Source organism: Salvia miltiorrhiza, chromosome 7 (genome assembly GCF_028751815.1).
Source record: "Salvia miltiorrhiza cultivar Shanhuang (shh) chromosome 7, IMPLAD_Smil_shh, whole genome shotgun sequence".
Lineage (NCBI taxonomy): Eukaryota > Viridiplantae > Streptophyta > Magnoliopsida > Lamiales > Lamiaceae > Salvia > Salvia miltiorrhiza.
Genome location: NC_080393.1, coordinates 15,301,020 through 15,319,413, shown reverse-complemented (window position 1 = coordinate 15,319,413; position 18,394 = coordinate 15,301,020). Strand labels below are relative to the sequence as shown.

At 31.6% G+C, this 18,394-nt stretch overlaps 1 protein-coding gene across 1 annotated transcript; it reads left to right on the top strand.

Moving 5' to 3' along the window:
- The first annotated feature begins 3,849 nt into the window (after nt 1–3,849).
- LOC130995483 (methylesterase 17) lies at nt 3,850–13,204 on the top strand. Its single transcript, XM_057920781.1, has 4 exons — nt 3,850–4,518; nt 4,610–4,753; nt 12,617–12,760; nt 12,837–13,204. Exons 1-4 carry the CDS (start codon nt 4,255–4,257, stop codon nt 13,113–13,115), a joined length of 831 nt encoding a protein of 276 aa, XP_057776764.1. The 5' UTR covers nt 3,850–4,254; the 3' UTR covers nt 13,116–13,204.
- The last annotated feature ends 5,190 nt before the right edge of the window (nt 13,205–18,394 follow it).

Below are 18,394 nucleotides of genomic sequence, written 5' to 3'. Positions count from 1 at the left end.
CCTTAAATAGGATTAGCATCTCATAATTTAATTAAAGGAATATGAGTCATGCATAATCATTTCACGCATCCTCATTTATTGAGATTTTTCGAGAATTAGAATCTTATTTTATTTTCTCGGATTAAAGGTCAAGCACCAGAGTTAGAGCTAAACCGTGAGTCTGCTATTCAGGTAGGCTTTCTACGTATAAACTAAAATTATATATTAGAATTGTTAAGACTTTATGCTTATGAATTTAAATGATATTGTCAATGCCTAAATGCTTTATGTTTTATTATTAATTGCCTATCTGATGTTAATCGAATTCGGATTCTGGATGGGACCGCAAATCCCTTCAGAATTAGTGTACACCTTGTGATCGTGAGTCATCTAGCGGGTTGGCCGATCATAGTGTCCGTAGAGGGAGGCCTCCCTCTCGGCACGAGTTACTGATATGGTGATTAATGATATAAAATACCTGCGCGGGTTATTGATGAAAGAAATGATATTATGTTTGGTAAATACGAGTCTTTAAAAGGAAAACCCTCGTATTTTACTACTGTTGAAAGGCTTGACAATAAAATATTATGCATGTATGTAAATTTCGGCAAGTGTCCACTAAGTACTTTTGTACTTAGCCCTGCATGTATTTTTAAATGTGCAGGTTGAGCTGTGATCGAGGATGTAGTGTGCAAGCGGAGCTTCTGTCAATCTAGGATGAGTACCTCAGAGTAGAGTATATGTCTTCATACATATACTCAAATTATTATTATTCCGCTGCGAACACTGATTATGTTAAGATATTATGTCATGTATTATTTAATAATGTACTAAAACCCATTGAGTATCCCGTTTTGGGATATTATTATGTACGGTCCTCTTGTGGCCTTCATTGATATCTAGATATTTCGATTGATTTCTTTATACAAGTCGAGTCATCAAGAAAACGAAAATGCCCTTTCTAAATCCCGCTCCTAAATTCCCTCCCTTAGTCGCGGTTTTCCCGAATTTGCTATCCTTAGCAAGTGCGGTCGTGACATATTTTCTCAATAATTGCTTCCATAAAGTTTGCCTTGTATCATACATTCATACACATCACATAATACTTTTATCAACTTAGGGCCTGTTTGATATGGGTTTATAGGTAGGATAAATTAAATTAATATAGATTAGTGTGATGTTTGATATCATGTGCAGTTAATATGGTCAACTCCTACTTAATCCTACTTCTACATGCTATTTTGTGGGATTAACCCATACTAATAATCCGTCCATCCCCCCTCGGATAAATTTAATACTGAGAAGTTGGATAAAAATTCTGCTATCCTTTCTCACGCATATCGATGCAAATGCCCAAGTAATGGTGGACACACATGATATTTTTAAAATGATGTGAGGATAGTTTTGGTATTAGATAATATAATCCAACATAATCATATGGATATCAAACATAATATAGGATTAAATAGCCATGATATCAAACACCCATGAAATAATATAAATCCACACTAACCCACACTAATTTCTCAAGATAATTTTAATTCTAATCAATCCTAAACTGCAAATCAAACGGCCCCTTAGGAAAATATTTATGACCTCTTTTAAAGGAGAAAATAGATATGCCCTATTATCTGATATAGTGCTCCCTTTATCTTTAAATAAATGTTATAAATACTATAAAGAAATACATATTAAGAAAGAAAATATTTTATATTTGTAAGTTTAATTATTTTTTTAATTTTAAACTATTATCCTTTAATTATCAAGTTTTATTCTTTTTTTAACTTTAAAATAAGAGTATCACCAAAAAAACACTTTAAGATAAGGGTATAATTAAAAGTCTCACACAATTTTACTCTAAAATTTCATAATATGACATTTAAAATGGATAAAATATTTACAATATGATACTTATTTGAAGATGAAGTTAATAGTATGCTTTACTTTTATTCATTCATTTATTTATATAAAAAATAGTTAATTATCAACTTACGAAAATAGGTGAGACAGTAGATGGAGACCCAAAACAGAAATTTTCATAAGTTTTAGCATTAAACCTATTTTTTTTAAGCGAAAGAAGGATAAATTTAGTATTGAACTTTATTTTAATGAACGAAAACGGCCAAAATATTTGAAAAAACAAATCAAATTTTAATTTTTTTGGTTTAATTCGACTTTTACTTTCAGATTAGTAAAGTTCTTATAATAACAAAATCATCTAGAATTTGTATCTTACCAAATTCTGGTAGATATTATAGAAAATTCGAAATAATTGCTTATCACAAGTTGCACCCTTTGTGAGTGTCTGAATAAATTTTATTTACCTAAAAGAAAAAAAACATGCTTATCACAAATTCACAATGCCTTAATTGTGTAACACTGTGAAGGATTAGATGAAACCAAAACATGTAGCACGTGTTTAATTACCTACACTTGGGGTTTGGGCCGTTTGGGGACACACATAATAATATGCACTGGAAACAGAAATTGGTAAAAGCTGAAGAAAATCTGATCATATTTTCTCCTCAAATTAGGAAAAATATATTGAAACTTGAATGTCTAAGGTGAAATCATGAATTGTGTAATTTTATCTCGATTTTCTGGAAAAGATTTACACTAGCCTTCTTTTAAGGTTCCACTGCTTTCATGAATTGGGGAAAATATATAAGAAGCGGATTAACTTAGAAAGGTTCAATTACAGGAATCAGAGTTAGAATATGTAAATGTCAGAAAATCTTCACGACTAACAATTGGGCAAGTTTTTGTTATTTATGATAAATTCAAAGCATTAAGGCAAACTATTTAGGAGGCAGTGAGTATAATAAAACAGCTGGCCAACCAGCATCTCTGCTGTGCTGAATGATGAAAAAGTCTACCTTTTATTTTTGAGAAATATAAATAAATCTTCCTTTTAGTAATCCACAAACAAACATGTTTTGTGGACCAACTCTGGATATTGCTCAGATAATTCTTGAATTGTGATAAAGAGATAATTGTCAAAAAAAGCTGACAACTGGTTGCATTTCTTAATAAATTATTGAATGTCAAAACAGTAATTATCTAATTTGGTCTGTCACTCTGCTCTGTTTGTTTTCTATTTTGATTTAGTTATCAATTCTTCAACTGTTAATATAAAAATGATTTAATTGTAAAGTGGATAATTTTAAAATTAAAACTCTTTTTTTATCATAATTTTTATATATTTGAACTATCACACTTAACTTTTTAAATGTGATTACCCGTTTCATGTGGCTCGCTAGTCAAAGTAATCAATTAAATAAGATGTTTAAGTTATGAAAAAAAAAATATATATATTCCCATTTGAATTTGTAGGTTATTTATATAAATGTGGATTTATTAACAAAAAAAACCCATTGAAATTTGTAGGCTATAATACTTTAACATAAACTTACTTAACACGTTATAACAAATGTGAAATATATGTTGACGGTAGAGTGGTCCATGCTTAAAGTCAAAAGTCTTGGATTTGAATCCATTATGATGCGATCTTTATTTTTTTTATTTAATTATTAACTTATCAAAAAATATATATATAACAAATGCTGAGTTTTCATAATCACACACACAAAAAAAAAGTGCTCTTTGAGTGGAAAGCAACTGATAAGAGGTTCAATTAAGTTAATAGTTGAAAATAAAATTACACTGCAAATTTGGTCTTAATTGTAAAAGGTCAAACAATTAATTAATCTGAAACGTTGTATCTAAAAATGAATATATAACTCTAAAAGGTAAAATAATATAGAACGATTCTGAACCATGAATGTAAAGTATTTGAAATTGGTGCGACACAAAAAAAACTTTTATTGAAGAATTGAACAAGCCCCTAATGGAGCACTTGGAAATCGTCCGAGTGCAATGGCGTCATGTTTGGTAATAGGCACTATCAATCATACTCCATTTCTAATATTTTTTTCATCAATTCGAAATCAAACAAGAAGACCAGGCTGGAATGCTGGAACAGTTGCAAGGAGAAGAAAAAAAAAATTAGATTTTAAAATATATAATCTCATACATAAACAACATATTACATAAATAAATACTAATGTAAATAAAATAGAATCCTATAGGTTTATTATATTAGTATTATTTTCTAATTTGGAGGACGGTTTTATTTTATGGGTTAAATTGGCCTGCGCAATTACATGTATAAATGAAAATATATATACCACCAGAGTCTACACACACTATAGTAACCAAAAATCAATAACGCCAATTTTATTGGGAGCGACGGGGGGAGAGAGAGATTGAGCAGTGATGGGAGAAGACTACTCCGTTGATGCGGCCGGAATAATGAAAGAGGATGCGCCGCCTCACTTTGTGCTGATTCATGGGATAAGTGGCGGCGCGTGGTGCTGGTACAAAATCAAGTGCCTTATGGAGAATTGTGGATACAAGGTGACATGCCTTGACCTCAAAGGCGCCGGCATGGATCAAACTGACCCAAACGCCGTCGTTTCCTTTGAAGACTACAATCAGCCACTCATTGATTTCCTCTCATCCTTGCACGACCACCAACAGGTTCATCACCACACACCAATTCAACACAATTACCCATTGGGATAATATATATATATAATTAAAATGAGTGCTTATGTGTTTGATGGTGCAGGTGATTTTGGTGGGGCATAGTGCAGGAGGCCTGAGTTTGAGTGATGCTATTCAAAGGTTTGGAAAAAAGAAAATCAAGCTTGCTGTGTTTGTTGCAGCTACCATGTTGAAATCAGGCTATCTCACCGACCAAGATATTAAAGATGTAAGTTCTCTATAATTTTCTTCCTCTTATTATTATAAATATTTATTTTTTATAATTGCTAGTGTATATGGAATGGTTCCAATGAAAATGATCCCGTGAGACTGAGAATTGAAAAGAATAAGCTTGCATGATTAGAATTATTTAAACTTGAATTTAAATTTTAGGTGGACAAAAATTTCACTAATTAATTAAATTATGGTTATTCATACATTACAAGCAACTTATTCATTATTTTCAATTCTCATGAAAATAGTCATTCTCCCATGGTTGCTGGTAGTTTGTAGCTAGCAAATTTTAGAAAGTGCCAAAAATAGTAATAAAAAAAAAGACCCTGAACGAATTTAATTTCGTTTATTCGACTCAAATTTTTTATTAAGTAGTTGTCCTAATTATTGGTTACATTCCTTTCGTTAGAGCTATCTTATTACTTTCATAGATACTACTCCCTCCGTCCCTAAAATAACTTCCTCTTTTTCCATTTTGGGACGTCCCCCAAATAACTTCCTCTTTCTTTCTTTCCATTTTTGGAAACCTACCCCACCACTAATAATACTTTATTTATTCTTACTTTTCACTTTTCACCACTCTCAATACTAATTATAACACTTTTCACAACTTCCAATAATAATTATATCACTTTTTCTCCATTATCAATACACTTTACAACTTTTTATTAAAACTCGTGCCGTTCTCAAAGAGGAAGCCATTTCAGGGACGGAGGGAGTATAATATCTTTACATGCTTTGGGTTTTTGGCTGATCACAGTACAACCAAATTAGCATTTAAAAATTAGAATGACTGACTTTATAGTGTTGACGAACTTAAAATTAACAATTTTTTTTTATGAAAACTTAAAATTCAAAATTATTTGCATAATATTAGAACTTTCTAGGTCAATTTATGTCTTTCATTTAGTAAGAAAAAAGAAAAATATCCATGAAAATAAAGAATTAAAAAAAAACTAGTCTTTTATGTAAATACTCAATCCGTCCATAAAAAAGTAGTCTCTTTTTGTCATTTTGGAATGACAACAAAAATTAGTCCTTTTCCATTTTTGGTAACTTTCTATCACATGGTGCGCCAATTTCTCCACTCACAATACAATTAATTATTATTATTAACACTACCTTTTAAGTGAGACCTTTTCTCCACTTACAATAAACTAAACCATTTTCATTAAAACCTGTGTCGTTCCATTCTAGGACTATTTTTGATGGATGGAGGGAGTATAACATTCTACCTTTAATAATTTTAAAAATAAAAATAAAAAAATCTGTAAAAATCACCCTCCCAAACCTACGCACCCCATTCCCCTGAACCCTAGCCGTCGACATTCTCCCTACCATCTTTTGCTGCAGCATCGCCACTTAAGATATCTTTCCCTGTCTCTTTCTCGATGGTTGAAAAGCTTGTGGACAGCGGAAGAAGTTGGATCAAGAAGCTCTTTGATAAGGACGCCGATCTCGCCGACGTCTTTGTCGTTGTTGGACACTTCGCGAACTTGAAATTGAGGATGAGGCGGTTCAACTGCATCATTGCCTCGCCCTCCTTGAACTCCATTAAAAAGTTCTAGGTAGAGTTGGCACCGTTGTGGTCAGTCAGCGTTATGGTCTTTTGCGAGTCCTAGTGTCGCCTTCTCGTCCAATCTGAAATTCACAATCTCTAGGGTTTCATTCTCTCTCTCTCTCTCGGCTTTCCAGCTATAATTAACATTGTCGCCGTATCTTTATGATCGCCGCCTCCTACTGATTATTACATACTTTTGCAAAAAAGTGCGTGACAGTGTAAAATACATTGTTACACGATTTTTACAATTTCGTGAAATCGTGTAAAAGTGTATTTTATAGCTATACATTTTTTCGTAAAAGTGTGTAATAGTTCAAAATACATTGTTACACATTTTTCACGACTATTACATGCTTTTACAAAATCATGTAAATCGATAAAAAAATGTGTCACAAGATATTTTATAATAGGGTAATTAGTGTATAAATACATAAACTTTACTCACTTGTTGGTATTTAACATGAACTCTAAATCCTAGTTATAAATACATGAATTTTACTCACTTTTGGTATTTAACATGAACTTTAAAATATAATTATAAATACATGAACTTTAAACTTATTCAATTTTTGACTTGTTTTTCATTTTTCTCCAAGTTAAAGCTGACTTGGAATGCCAGAATCTGGACGTGGACAATTTCTCGCTATAAAAATTAATCTTCACCATTCAATTTTCGGCCCATTTTTTATATTCTATATTTCTTAATATGGCTTTTTGAATAACGAAATTGACTTTCTAAAATCCCGAAATCTTAAAGACGAAATTCACTTTCTGAATTTGTGAAATTTGTAGACAAATTTTTATCGTTCACTTTCATATTTTAGTTTTGGGTTGTTATTCTCTAACCAAAAGCAATGTTGTCTTATCTCAGCGCCGAATCGTCCACGTCGAAATTTAAGCATTCCAAGTCAGTTTTAATTTGAGAAAAATGAAAAACAAGTCAAAATTGAATAAATTTAAAGTTCATTTATTTATAAATATGTTTTAAAGTTCATGTTAAATACAAATAGTGAATAAAGTTATGTATTTATAAATAAGATTAAAGTTCATATTAAATACCAAAAAGTGATTAAAGTTCATATATTTATACACCAATTACCCTTTATATTATTACACATTACAAAAGTATTTCTTGTCATAAATGTTACTCTATTTAACAACCTCGTTTTAAAATCAGTATCACTCCCTCCTATAAAGTTTTATCATGGACACAAGGAGTATATATTATATATATATATATATATATATATATATATATGACGTGGTTTAAATCAGAACATTTATTTAAAATGAGAATGAAAAACTATCTGCATTCAATAAATTACGAACCTTACACTTAGTGTATAAATTAACGTCGTATAAAGTAATTGTATATTTATGATATGTAAATACATTATAAATATAGATAATTTATAAATTAAGTCTAGATATTTTATGTATAAAGAACAGAAAATGAATGAGTTGGAAAGCATGAAAGAACAGAAAATTTCACCTGCAATGAGGATCGGACCTGCAACCTTGATACGGAAGGGGCGGGTTCAAACCAATTGTGCTACACATTCGGATAAATAAAAGAGTAACGCTAAACAGCCACATTGTGGCCACCCACAATTTACCTAAATAGAAAATAATTTAATTTATTTAATTTGTTTAAAAAAAATAAGATTTAGTTATTTTATCATATTCTCTACATTGTAGTTATTTTTTTGCAATTTTTTGGTAACTTTTTTATTTTTATTAAAAAATAAATTTCAAATAATTTTTTTTTAAAAAAATAAGTACAATATAAAGAATATAATAAAATAATTAAATCCTATTTTTATTTTAAAAAATAAATTAAATCAATCAAAATTTTTCTTATTATAGTAGTTTGTGGGTGACCACAACGTGACTGCATAGATAGATTTATTGTAAATAAAAATATTATTTCTACCAGCATTTCCGACATTCAATCATATATTCAAGGAGTACATAAACAACCAATCGAAACTTAAAGGTTGGAATACATGCACGTGTGCAATCAATGCGCGATCAAAAATCTAAGGATTGCAAAAATATACTATGCAACATTGTTATTAAAGTTCTGTACGGAAAGAACTCAAATCTTAGAGCATCCGCATTGGGACCTCCTTGATAGCCTCCTTGATAGCCTTCTTGATAGTGTTTGTGTTATTGAGTAGGTAGTGCTGCATTGGGGTTCCTTGATAACCTCCTTGATAATATTAGTTTTGATTTTATGTTTTTCATTTAAATTTTATTGCATAATTTAAATTGCATATTTAAATACTGGATTAAACATAAAATTTAAAATTACTTAAAACATAAATAAAAAAATACATAAAAATTTAAAAAACCTAAAACATCATTAAAATCACATAATTAAAAGCCTAGGATAGACCACGACGCCTGAGCACGTCGGCGACCATGGACGCGTGCAATGCACGTTGTGCGTCCGTCATGTTCGTCGTATCCGTGTTCAGGAGCTGCATATCGAGCTCCCTCTCCCGGAGATCGTTCCTCCGCTGGTACTGGGTGGTGAATGCCCTCATCTGCGCGTCGTTCCTATCCAACCTCTCCACAATTTCTGGTGGAGGATCCGAGCTCGTATGCGACGCTGCAGCCTTCCCTTTCCCTTTCGCCGCCGCCTTCGCCGCCTTGGCCGCCGCCTTGTTGCCAATGGGCCGAGCAGAAGAGATCTCCTCGCCCGACGCCGAGGTGGTGAAGCCGCCCTCTTCCGTAGTCTTTGTCCTCTTGGAGGCATGCACGTCTCCAAGGAGGTACATCGACTTGAACTTGGGATTGTGCCGGAGAGTTCTCCACGCGTTCCAGAAATTGAAGGAGGCATTGGTTGGGCTTCTAGCCTTGAAGATGGTTTGGGCCTTTTCACGAATCATATCATCCGAATGACCGGACGGCCAATTGTTGCTCGTCTCCACCCAAACAGCTTCCCAGAGACGCACATCCGCGCTCACCCGGGACCAGTGGCCTTGAAGTTGCTTAATGCCGAGGTCGACGCCGATGATGGGGCACACACGTTCGCGGATCCGGCCCCAATATGACTCTCCCTTCTGATCCGTCCCACGGATCGAGTCGTTGGTCTCCTCCGCCCAAATTTGGACGATGAGATCCGTATGCTGTGGAAGGTAAGTATGACGGTAAACTTTTGGTTTGTCGTGCTTCATTTTGGTGGCCTTTTCCTTCCTCCGGCCGCCTTTTTTTGGTGGGGAGACACTCTGCTGAGCACTCACCGGTTCCTCCTCGGGCGGGCTCTCCTCCAAGTTGATTCCTCCCATATCGGGATGATAATCGGAGGAGAGATCAGGGCACCAATTTGGATCGTAGAAAGGGTTGTGTGGATCCATGACGGAGAAAATTGTAGGAGAAGAACAGGTGTGAAGAGAAGAAGGAAGAAGGATGAAGGAAGAAGGAGAAGAGGTGTGGAGAAGAGAAGAAGAAGATGGGTGTTTTAAAGAAGAGAAGAAGGGAAAATTAAAAAAAAAAAATAAATAAATAAATAAATAAATCCGTCGGTCAAAGGTGCGGAGACCGAGGAGCTGCAGTCAAAAAGTGTATATAAATTCGAATTTTCGATTTTTTCATTTTTTTTTTTAAATTGGGCGCGTGCATTGCACGCGCCATCTCCTTCGCCCTATCGAGGATACTCGATAACTCGAGGAGTCCTCGAGGAGCTCCTCGCCGCATCGCCCTCCTCGAGGACGATGGTCTCCTCGAGTACCCCATCGAGGACCCGCGATGCGGGTGCTCTTAATAATTTATCAATCCACACAAGTGTCACTCGTAATTTTCCTCGGTCCATAATAAATACTCCCCTCGTGTATTAAAAAATCCCGTTTAAAAATGAATATAAATTTTAATAAAATTATTAAAATTGTTGCAAGTAAAATAAATATATAATTTATATATAGGGGCAATATAGGTACAAAAAAATAAAAAAGGTATATTCTTAATTAAAAAATAGAATAAAAATATAATTTATACTTAAATATAGGAGAGAAGGTAGAATTTGGTGGTTCAAAAAGTAAAATAAGATTATTTTTCATGGACAAGAGAAAATGAAAAAATATGACTCTTTTTCGTGGACGAAGGGGTATAATCATTATATTTTAAGACATACTTCCTATGTTCATAATAAAAAAAAAAGAAAAAAAAAGGAGGAAGTAACATGAGTTTTAAAATGAGGTTGTTGAGTGTATTGAAAGTAGTAAAAATGTATTGTAATTAGTATTAGAGTAGTGAAAATGTGAAAAGTTAGAATAAATGGGGTATAATCCAAAAATATAATATGAAGTTTTTTCGTGGACGTTTCAAAAAGAAAAAAAATAGAAAGTTTTATAATAAACGGATGAAGTAGTATATCTTTATTTTTTACTTCATTCATATATAATATTTACAAAAAATTTATTTAACAAATTATTTATTAATTACCTAACAATGTAATTTTGATGAGCATCTTTCTTCATTTTAATACACAAACATGTACCCTCAAAAAAATACCATACTTATCATATATATGTATACTCCATAATAATATTATCACGAACTAGATTTAAAGAAAAGAAAATAAGTTGTTAGGAAAAAGATCCATTCTAAAAATTATCAATCTTAAAAAAAATAAAAAATAAATAAAAAAGCCAAAATATACTCCCTCTCTCACAGCGGAGTATGCTCATTGCTCACTTTTCTTGTTCGTCCGTTTCAGAAGAATATGAAGAGCCCATTTTTTGACATGATCCTACCACTAATGCCTTATTCTTCTATCCTCACTTTCCCCACTTACAACACATTCACCTAACATTTATTAAAACTCATACCGAACAAACTAAGCACTTGTTTGATATTAATATTTGAAAATGAATTGATTAATAAAAGTAAGATAAAAAATACAATGAATAGTTATTGTATCATTAAAATTTAATTATCTCAAGGGTGGGTGAGGTTTTTTTCAAAGAGAAATACTATAATAAGAGAGAGCGTTGGTTTTATCTCGAACCTTCTTAATTAATACTCCCTTCATTCCTACTATCTTGAGACCTTTTTTTTGGCATGAGAATTATGAAAGTAGTGTTTTGTGTATAGATGAAAAAGTGAAAATGTGAATATAGGATAAATTTTTTGTCAGATAAAGAAAGATCTCAAGATAGTTGGGACGAAAACTATCTCAAGATAAGTGGGACGGAAGGAGTAATTTGAAGTATTAGATGCATAAATAATCTAAATTATTTAGTTATTCGAGCTCATAAAGACCTATAAATATGCACTAAGCATACTCTTTTTATACAGAGAGAATGTATTTTTCACCTCCCTCCCTAAAATAAAAGACACCATAAATTGAAAATGAATAGGGAATTATTCAAAATTGGGCTTTTCACTGGGAATAGGTTTAAGACGTGACGTGATGCCAACAACATTGGATGGTTCCAAAGAATTACTACTGTCACAAAATTCAGGCCTTTGTCTGAGTCCTATTCCTATTCCTATTCCTATTCCTATAGTATCCATCTAAAATCATTTCACGTGTTATGTTTACTTTATACTACTATCATTTACTTTTAGAGACGAAAGGAGATTTCACGGCGGAATCTTGTTGCCCTACTCCGTTAATACGATAAATCATTGTATAAAGTTTTTTTTCTGTTAGATTTAATCATTGCATAAAAGTATTATAGTTTATGACATAAATTTTGAAACACCTTTTAAGAATTATCTAAATTTTCATTCAAATTTTATAGAAAAATTGTGACTCATGGTCGAGAATTTGGCACCAAAAAATTGAAATAACTAGCGAGGTGTCTGTGTGAATATATAATAAATGAGGTAAAAAAAATTACCATCTCAAGCGAAATTCAAGTCATTTTTTGAAAGAATGCTCCAAAGTTCGTGACACTTAACCCTCTATTTATTGATGGCATTCATTCTTACTACTATGGATGCAAATATGCAAAGTTAGGGGGATATCGTTTTGATAATGATTTTCATTTTATTATATCAATGTCCTAAGATTGTAGGAACGCGTTAAAAGATGAATGGTTGATTGGATTCCATTAAAGTTGAAAGTAGTGGAAAGTGAAAAAGAAAAAGAATCGTATAAGACATGTTGGATATAATGAAAAAGACTCACTAAAATAAAGTGAGCTTGCAATTATTTCCCCAAATCCAAATAATTTAGGACTTTTCAAGAAATGACACATGAATAATTTAAAGTTTTAAGGATGGATAGTAGTATATTATATGTAAGCGAAATATTTTGGTGCGTGGATAATCCATTGTGTGATACAGGGAGTGCCAGATTTGTCAGGATTTGGAGAATTGAATGAAGTATATGATATTGGGTTTGGATTAGGAGAAGGTAATCCTCCGACTTCAACAATTATTAAAAGGGAATTACAGCGGAAGATCATTTACAACCTATCCCCTCAGGAGGTAATTAAAATTGAATGCTTCTAATTACGTAAACGTAATAGTCCTTGGTTGATTGATGTATATATATGAATTGCAGGATGCGACATTAGCAGCGATGCTGCTAAGGCCGGGCCCAATTCAGGCACTAGTAACAGCTAAATTTCCAGTAGCTGAGAAAGATGAAGAGCAAGTGGCCCGAATCTACATCAAAACGACGCAGGATAATGTTATAAAAGCCGAGCAGCAAGAGGCCATGATCAAGAAATGGGCGCCTTCATATGTGTATGTTTTGGAGAGTGATCACAGCCCTTTCTTCTCTGCTCCTTTTTTGTTGTTTGGTCTCTTAGTCAAGGCTGCTGTTTCTTTCGGATATTGATTACCAAAATAAATTCAAAATGTAAAGTCTATTGTTCGGGACTTCGCCTTATGCTTGTTACTAAAAAATAAACAAATTGATTCGAAATATTTTTTTACATGGCATAGGATAGTTTTTATACAACATAAATAACATCTTATTTGCCTACATCTATACCTCTATATAAATCACTTAAGAGTCTTGTTTACCTATACAAAAGGCTTTGTGTATGTGGGAGTAATATTATAGATCTATACAAAAAGAGCCTTGTATACAAGATGTTACATATCCATGTTATATAGGTTCAAGAAAGAACCACTAAATAAAAGAACGGAGAATCATTTTCAGTCATTCGATCATCAAGATCTACGGTGGATGCATCATCATGTTGGATGAATGCAGATCCTGGGTTCGAATCTTGAAGGGAGCAATTTTTTTATTTTTTTGAGTGCATTAATTTTAATAGCGAATGCATTAATTTTTACAATGAATGCATTAAATTTGATAGTTCTCACAAATAATGTAGTTCTCTCTAGAACCACACCCTAGGAGAGGTTCAAGAAAGAATCACTAAATAAAAAAAGAACGGAGAACCATTTTCAGCCATTCGATCATCAAGATCTACGGTGGATGCATCATCTTGTTGGATGAATGCAGAACCTGAGTTCGAATCCTGAAGGAAGCAATTTTATTTTTATTTTTTTTAGTTCATTAATTTTAACAACGAATGCATTAATTTTTACCGTGGATGCATTAGATTTGATGATTTTCACGTTCTCACAAATAATGTAGTTCTGTCTAGAACCCCACTATATATATATATATATATATATATATATATATATATAGGGGGAGGTTATTCAATAAACCACTCTTATTTTAAGAATTACGAACCAGCAAAAATACATGAATTTTATGTATAACACGTATGAATAAACTGTATAAAGGTATGAATTGCGAAAAATAATTTTTTGCTACCTTTGGGATTCGAACTCAGGACCATGAATTTATCCAACAAGGTGATGAATCAACCGTAGATCTTGATGATCTAAGGGCTGAAAATGGTTCCTAATTTATATTTTAAGAAGCGTTCTTATTTTAGCCTTCCCCTATATATATATATATATATATATATATATATATATATATATATATATATATATATATATATATAGGGTTAGGTTCAATGAAAAAGGACTAAATGTAAGAAAGAAGAGAGAAGTAATCTCATCCGTTGATCTTATCTAATCTAACGGACATGATTTATTCACGCCATGTTCAACGGATTTTTTCGTTGAACATTCGTGAACATATACAATATTTTTGGGGGTTCTGGGTTTCGACCCCCCATATGTTCAACGAAAAAATCCGTTGAACATGGCGTGAATAAATCACGTCCGTTAGATTAGATAAGATCAACGGATTAGATTACTTCTCTCTTCTTTCTTACATTTAGGCCTTCTTCATTGAACTTTAGCCTATATATATATATATATATATATATATATATATATATATACTAGAATATAAACTTAGGATGCGTTCACTTTGATGGATGGGAAAATGAGGGATAATAAAAATTTATGCCTTTAAATGCCTCATTTCTTTTCTCACTTTGATGCACGGGAAAATGAGGGATAACAAAAATTTATGTCTTTAAATGCCTCATTTCTTTTCTCACTTTGATGCACAGAAAACTGAGGGATAACAAAAATTTATGCCTTTAAATGTCTTATTTATTTTTCCACATTTTACATAAAAGAGAAGTTCATCATTTTTCCTTCTTTATTTTCACTTCAATGAGGGATAATATTATCCCTCCTTGAAGTGAAAATAAAGAAGGAAAAATGATGAATTTCATCCCTCTTTGAAGTGAAAATAAAGAAGGAAAAATGATGAACTTCTCTTTTATGTAAAATATGAAAAAAGAAATGAGTGCATTTAAAGACATAAATTTTTGTTATCCCTCATTTTCCCATCCATCAAAGTGTAGACACCCTAAAGCTAATTTATGGCAATGACTTTGACCCTCTAGAACATGAATACATAAGTGCTTCAAGTGTGGGATGGCTTATTTGCAAATGAGCAATAGTTGGAGGACCTAAGTGAAAAGAAGATAGTTTGTCGGAAACAAACTGGAGTAACAGATTTCAGAATCGCGCAAGGTGCTTTGCAGCTCAGATTGCGAGCTCATTTCTTGATCATTTTATGTGTTTAAATACATGCTGTAATCCTCATAGATCAGGTTAGATGTTCTGAGAGTTCTCTGAGAAAAAGAGTGAAAGGAGATTGAGAGACAATAGTCTTGAGTTAGGCTTGTGAGTTGTCGTCTCTAGCTCTTTAATTATTGTGTAATTCTTATAGTCACTTGATTGTGTTAGTAAAAGTTCTCTTGTGATATCTTCCGTGGATGTAGGTTTCACAACCGAACCACGTAAAAATCTTGTGTTCTTATTCTTTGATTCTTTGCTTTAAATTCCTCACAAACTTGAGTGTATGTGTTGGTGAGTTTAAGTGTTCTGTTGTCGCGTTTGTCTTGTTGCTGTTATGTTGGTTTGATTGGTTGCAACTTCCAGTTGATTAAATCCTAACAGACGCCTTATTGATTTATGGCTTTGACTACTGATTTATGATCACAACTTTCGTTTACTTTTTAAATGAACTTTGTAGTTTATGTGATGGTGCATGTGACATTTTTATATTATTTTTATCAATTGTTTAGTCATCCTTGAAACAATTCGTTACAATTTTTGTTTGTGTTAATAATCCTAAATAACTAATTTGGACCGGCTTGTCTCTAACATGACATTGGCCCTTTACTTAAACACTATGCTTGTAGTGCATGATGAGAAGAGAAGTTCGGACTCCTAACTCTCATACGAAGAGACATTGTGTTCTCAATTTCCAGCATGTTTGGAGAGGGGCAACGGCGGTGCCCTTAATCTTGCGAATTTCGCTATTTCTATTAATGATGTAAGGATATGGAAGTCAGATATCCTGAGTTCGGCCTTTAGATATTTTTCATTGGGAATCTAAGTGTTTTTTTCGACTAAAAAAAATTACTTTACGTAATAAAAAGTTAATAATACTCTCAAAAATAAAAATATATCAATACAAACCATTTTTTGTGTAAATATACTATTTTATTCTTAATAAAATTATAAAAAAATGAAAAAGCAAAATAAAATAAAATTAAAAGTTATATCGCAACTTTGTATTCCACATTATGCTATTATTCTTAGTGATTTTTGGAACTTTGTATTCCACATTAATGTTCACAAGAATACAACATCCTTTTTATCCATCATCATCGACGACACTTCCACTTTTTGTAAGAATTAAAAAGTAATTTGTAACAGCAGATTTTAATTAAAATAAAATAAAAACTAAGAGCAAATATTGACGAAAAAGAACATTAATATTGATGATAGTAATAAAAATTAACGGAACTCTTTAAAACTTTAAAATCTGATAATAAAGTGTATCAAAAGTGCATCTAATCATCTAAAATTATTATAAAGTAAATAATAAGATAATTTTAGTCAAATGTAATAAAGATCATTACCAAAGAAAAAGAATCAGGATACATTGACATTTTCATCTTAGTGGAATCTAAATAATTTTAGTGAAAATATGACTTTGATTTCTTGCGCAGTGAGGCGAATATTATTTTTTTGAGGCGATTATAGTAATTATTTTTCATTATGGGTTTTAGTTTATTTAGGAATTTACATAGTGCGAAAGGAATATAAAGTTATTCTAAATTTGCAGTTTTTTTTTTCAGAAATGGTTGTGTCTGTTAATAAAAACTTTAGAAATATTATTTATAGATTGAAATAAATTAATAAATCTTTGATGTTACATTTTATAAAATGAAAATCCATGTGTCACAAAAGAGATTTGATAATTTTGAGTAGGTAGGAACACAAATATTTAAGAAGTATGGTGGGCCTCTAATAATAATTGTGATATATATGTAGATAATTATCGTAGCTGGGTTGGGTGTCATAGCTAATCGGTATTTTCTGTACTTTTCTTAGTGGAAAAGAATTACTAGTTCATTTTTGGGTATTTTCATGTATTTTTTAGTTTTTGGATTATTGTGGTCTGCTTCAACACCGAATTTCTCTACAGTCTTATCTTCACCAATTATTAAAGGCATGATTGTGTAAGCCAAACCACAACCAGAAATTTTTTTATAATTGGCTTTTTTCTTTAACGGATCATTGTCATTTAATTTTAACTAGTTTTGTATTGATGCACTGTAAACATTGTACACATCAATTTTCAAAATTTATGAGAATTTCAAATATTTATATTCATACTCATGCATGTGGACACACACACAAAAATATATTTTTGTAATGATTTTTTATATAATAACAACGAATATGGATTAAGAACAATAAATACAAAGATGGAATTGACTAAATTATTAATACGTCGAATGAATCTATCATTTTATGTAGTTACAACTCTTTAATATAGTACAAATCACAATACAAATCAGAGCCACACAAATCTAAATATTGATAACAACAAATCACAAATCTATATATGAATCCAAAAGATTAGTACACAATTTTGAAATATTAATGAACATATAAAGGTATCAAAACTCATTTTAATAAACAAAAATGTTAAATGTAAATATATATATAATTTTCTTTATCACTGCGTTATGAAGTAGATTGTTAGTATTATGTATTTTAGATGAGAAGTGGTAATAAATTTTTTTGTTATAGGTGTTCTCAATAATATTTATATGATCACTACTTTTATTAATTTATTTCTTACCCGATCAACCTGTAAATAATAGTTTATTCATATAAATTATACTTCTTCTATTCCATAAGATTATGTTTACTTTCTTTTTTCACAACAATATGCATAATCCATTTTTTGATATGATCCCACAATTAATCCCTTACTTTTTTTTTCTCCTTACTTTACAACACAAGTGAATCCATTTATCCACTCTAACACGCTCACCTAACACACTCCACAAGTGGAAGAATTCAAGACTCTAGAAATTGTTATGAGATTTAGTTTATTTCAATTATATATTTTTTGGATCGCTAGTGGATTATGAATAGAGGCAACACTATTATAGTCAAAATCATAGTAGTATAATTAAATTTTAGTCATATAAATAAAATTATGAAAATAGTAGTAACATTTTTTTTATCAAAATATCCTTGTAGTACTGTATAACAATGTGAAATAGGTTGTTATATTTTTTTTTGTTTTACATAATTTTACAAAATCGTGTAATAATCATGTCTCCAGTGTCTTTTCAT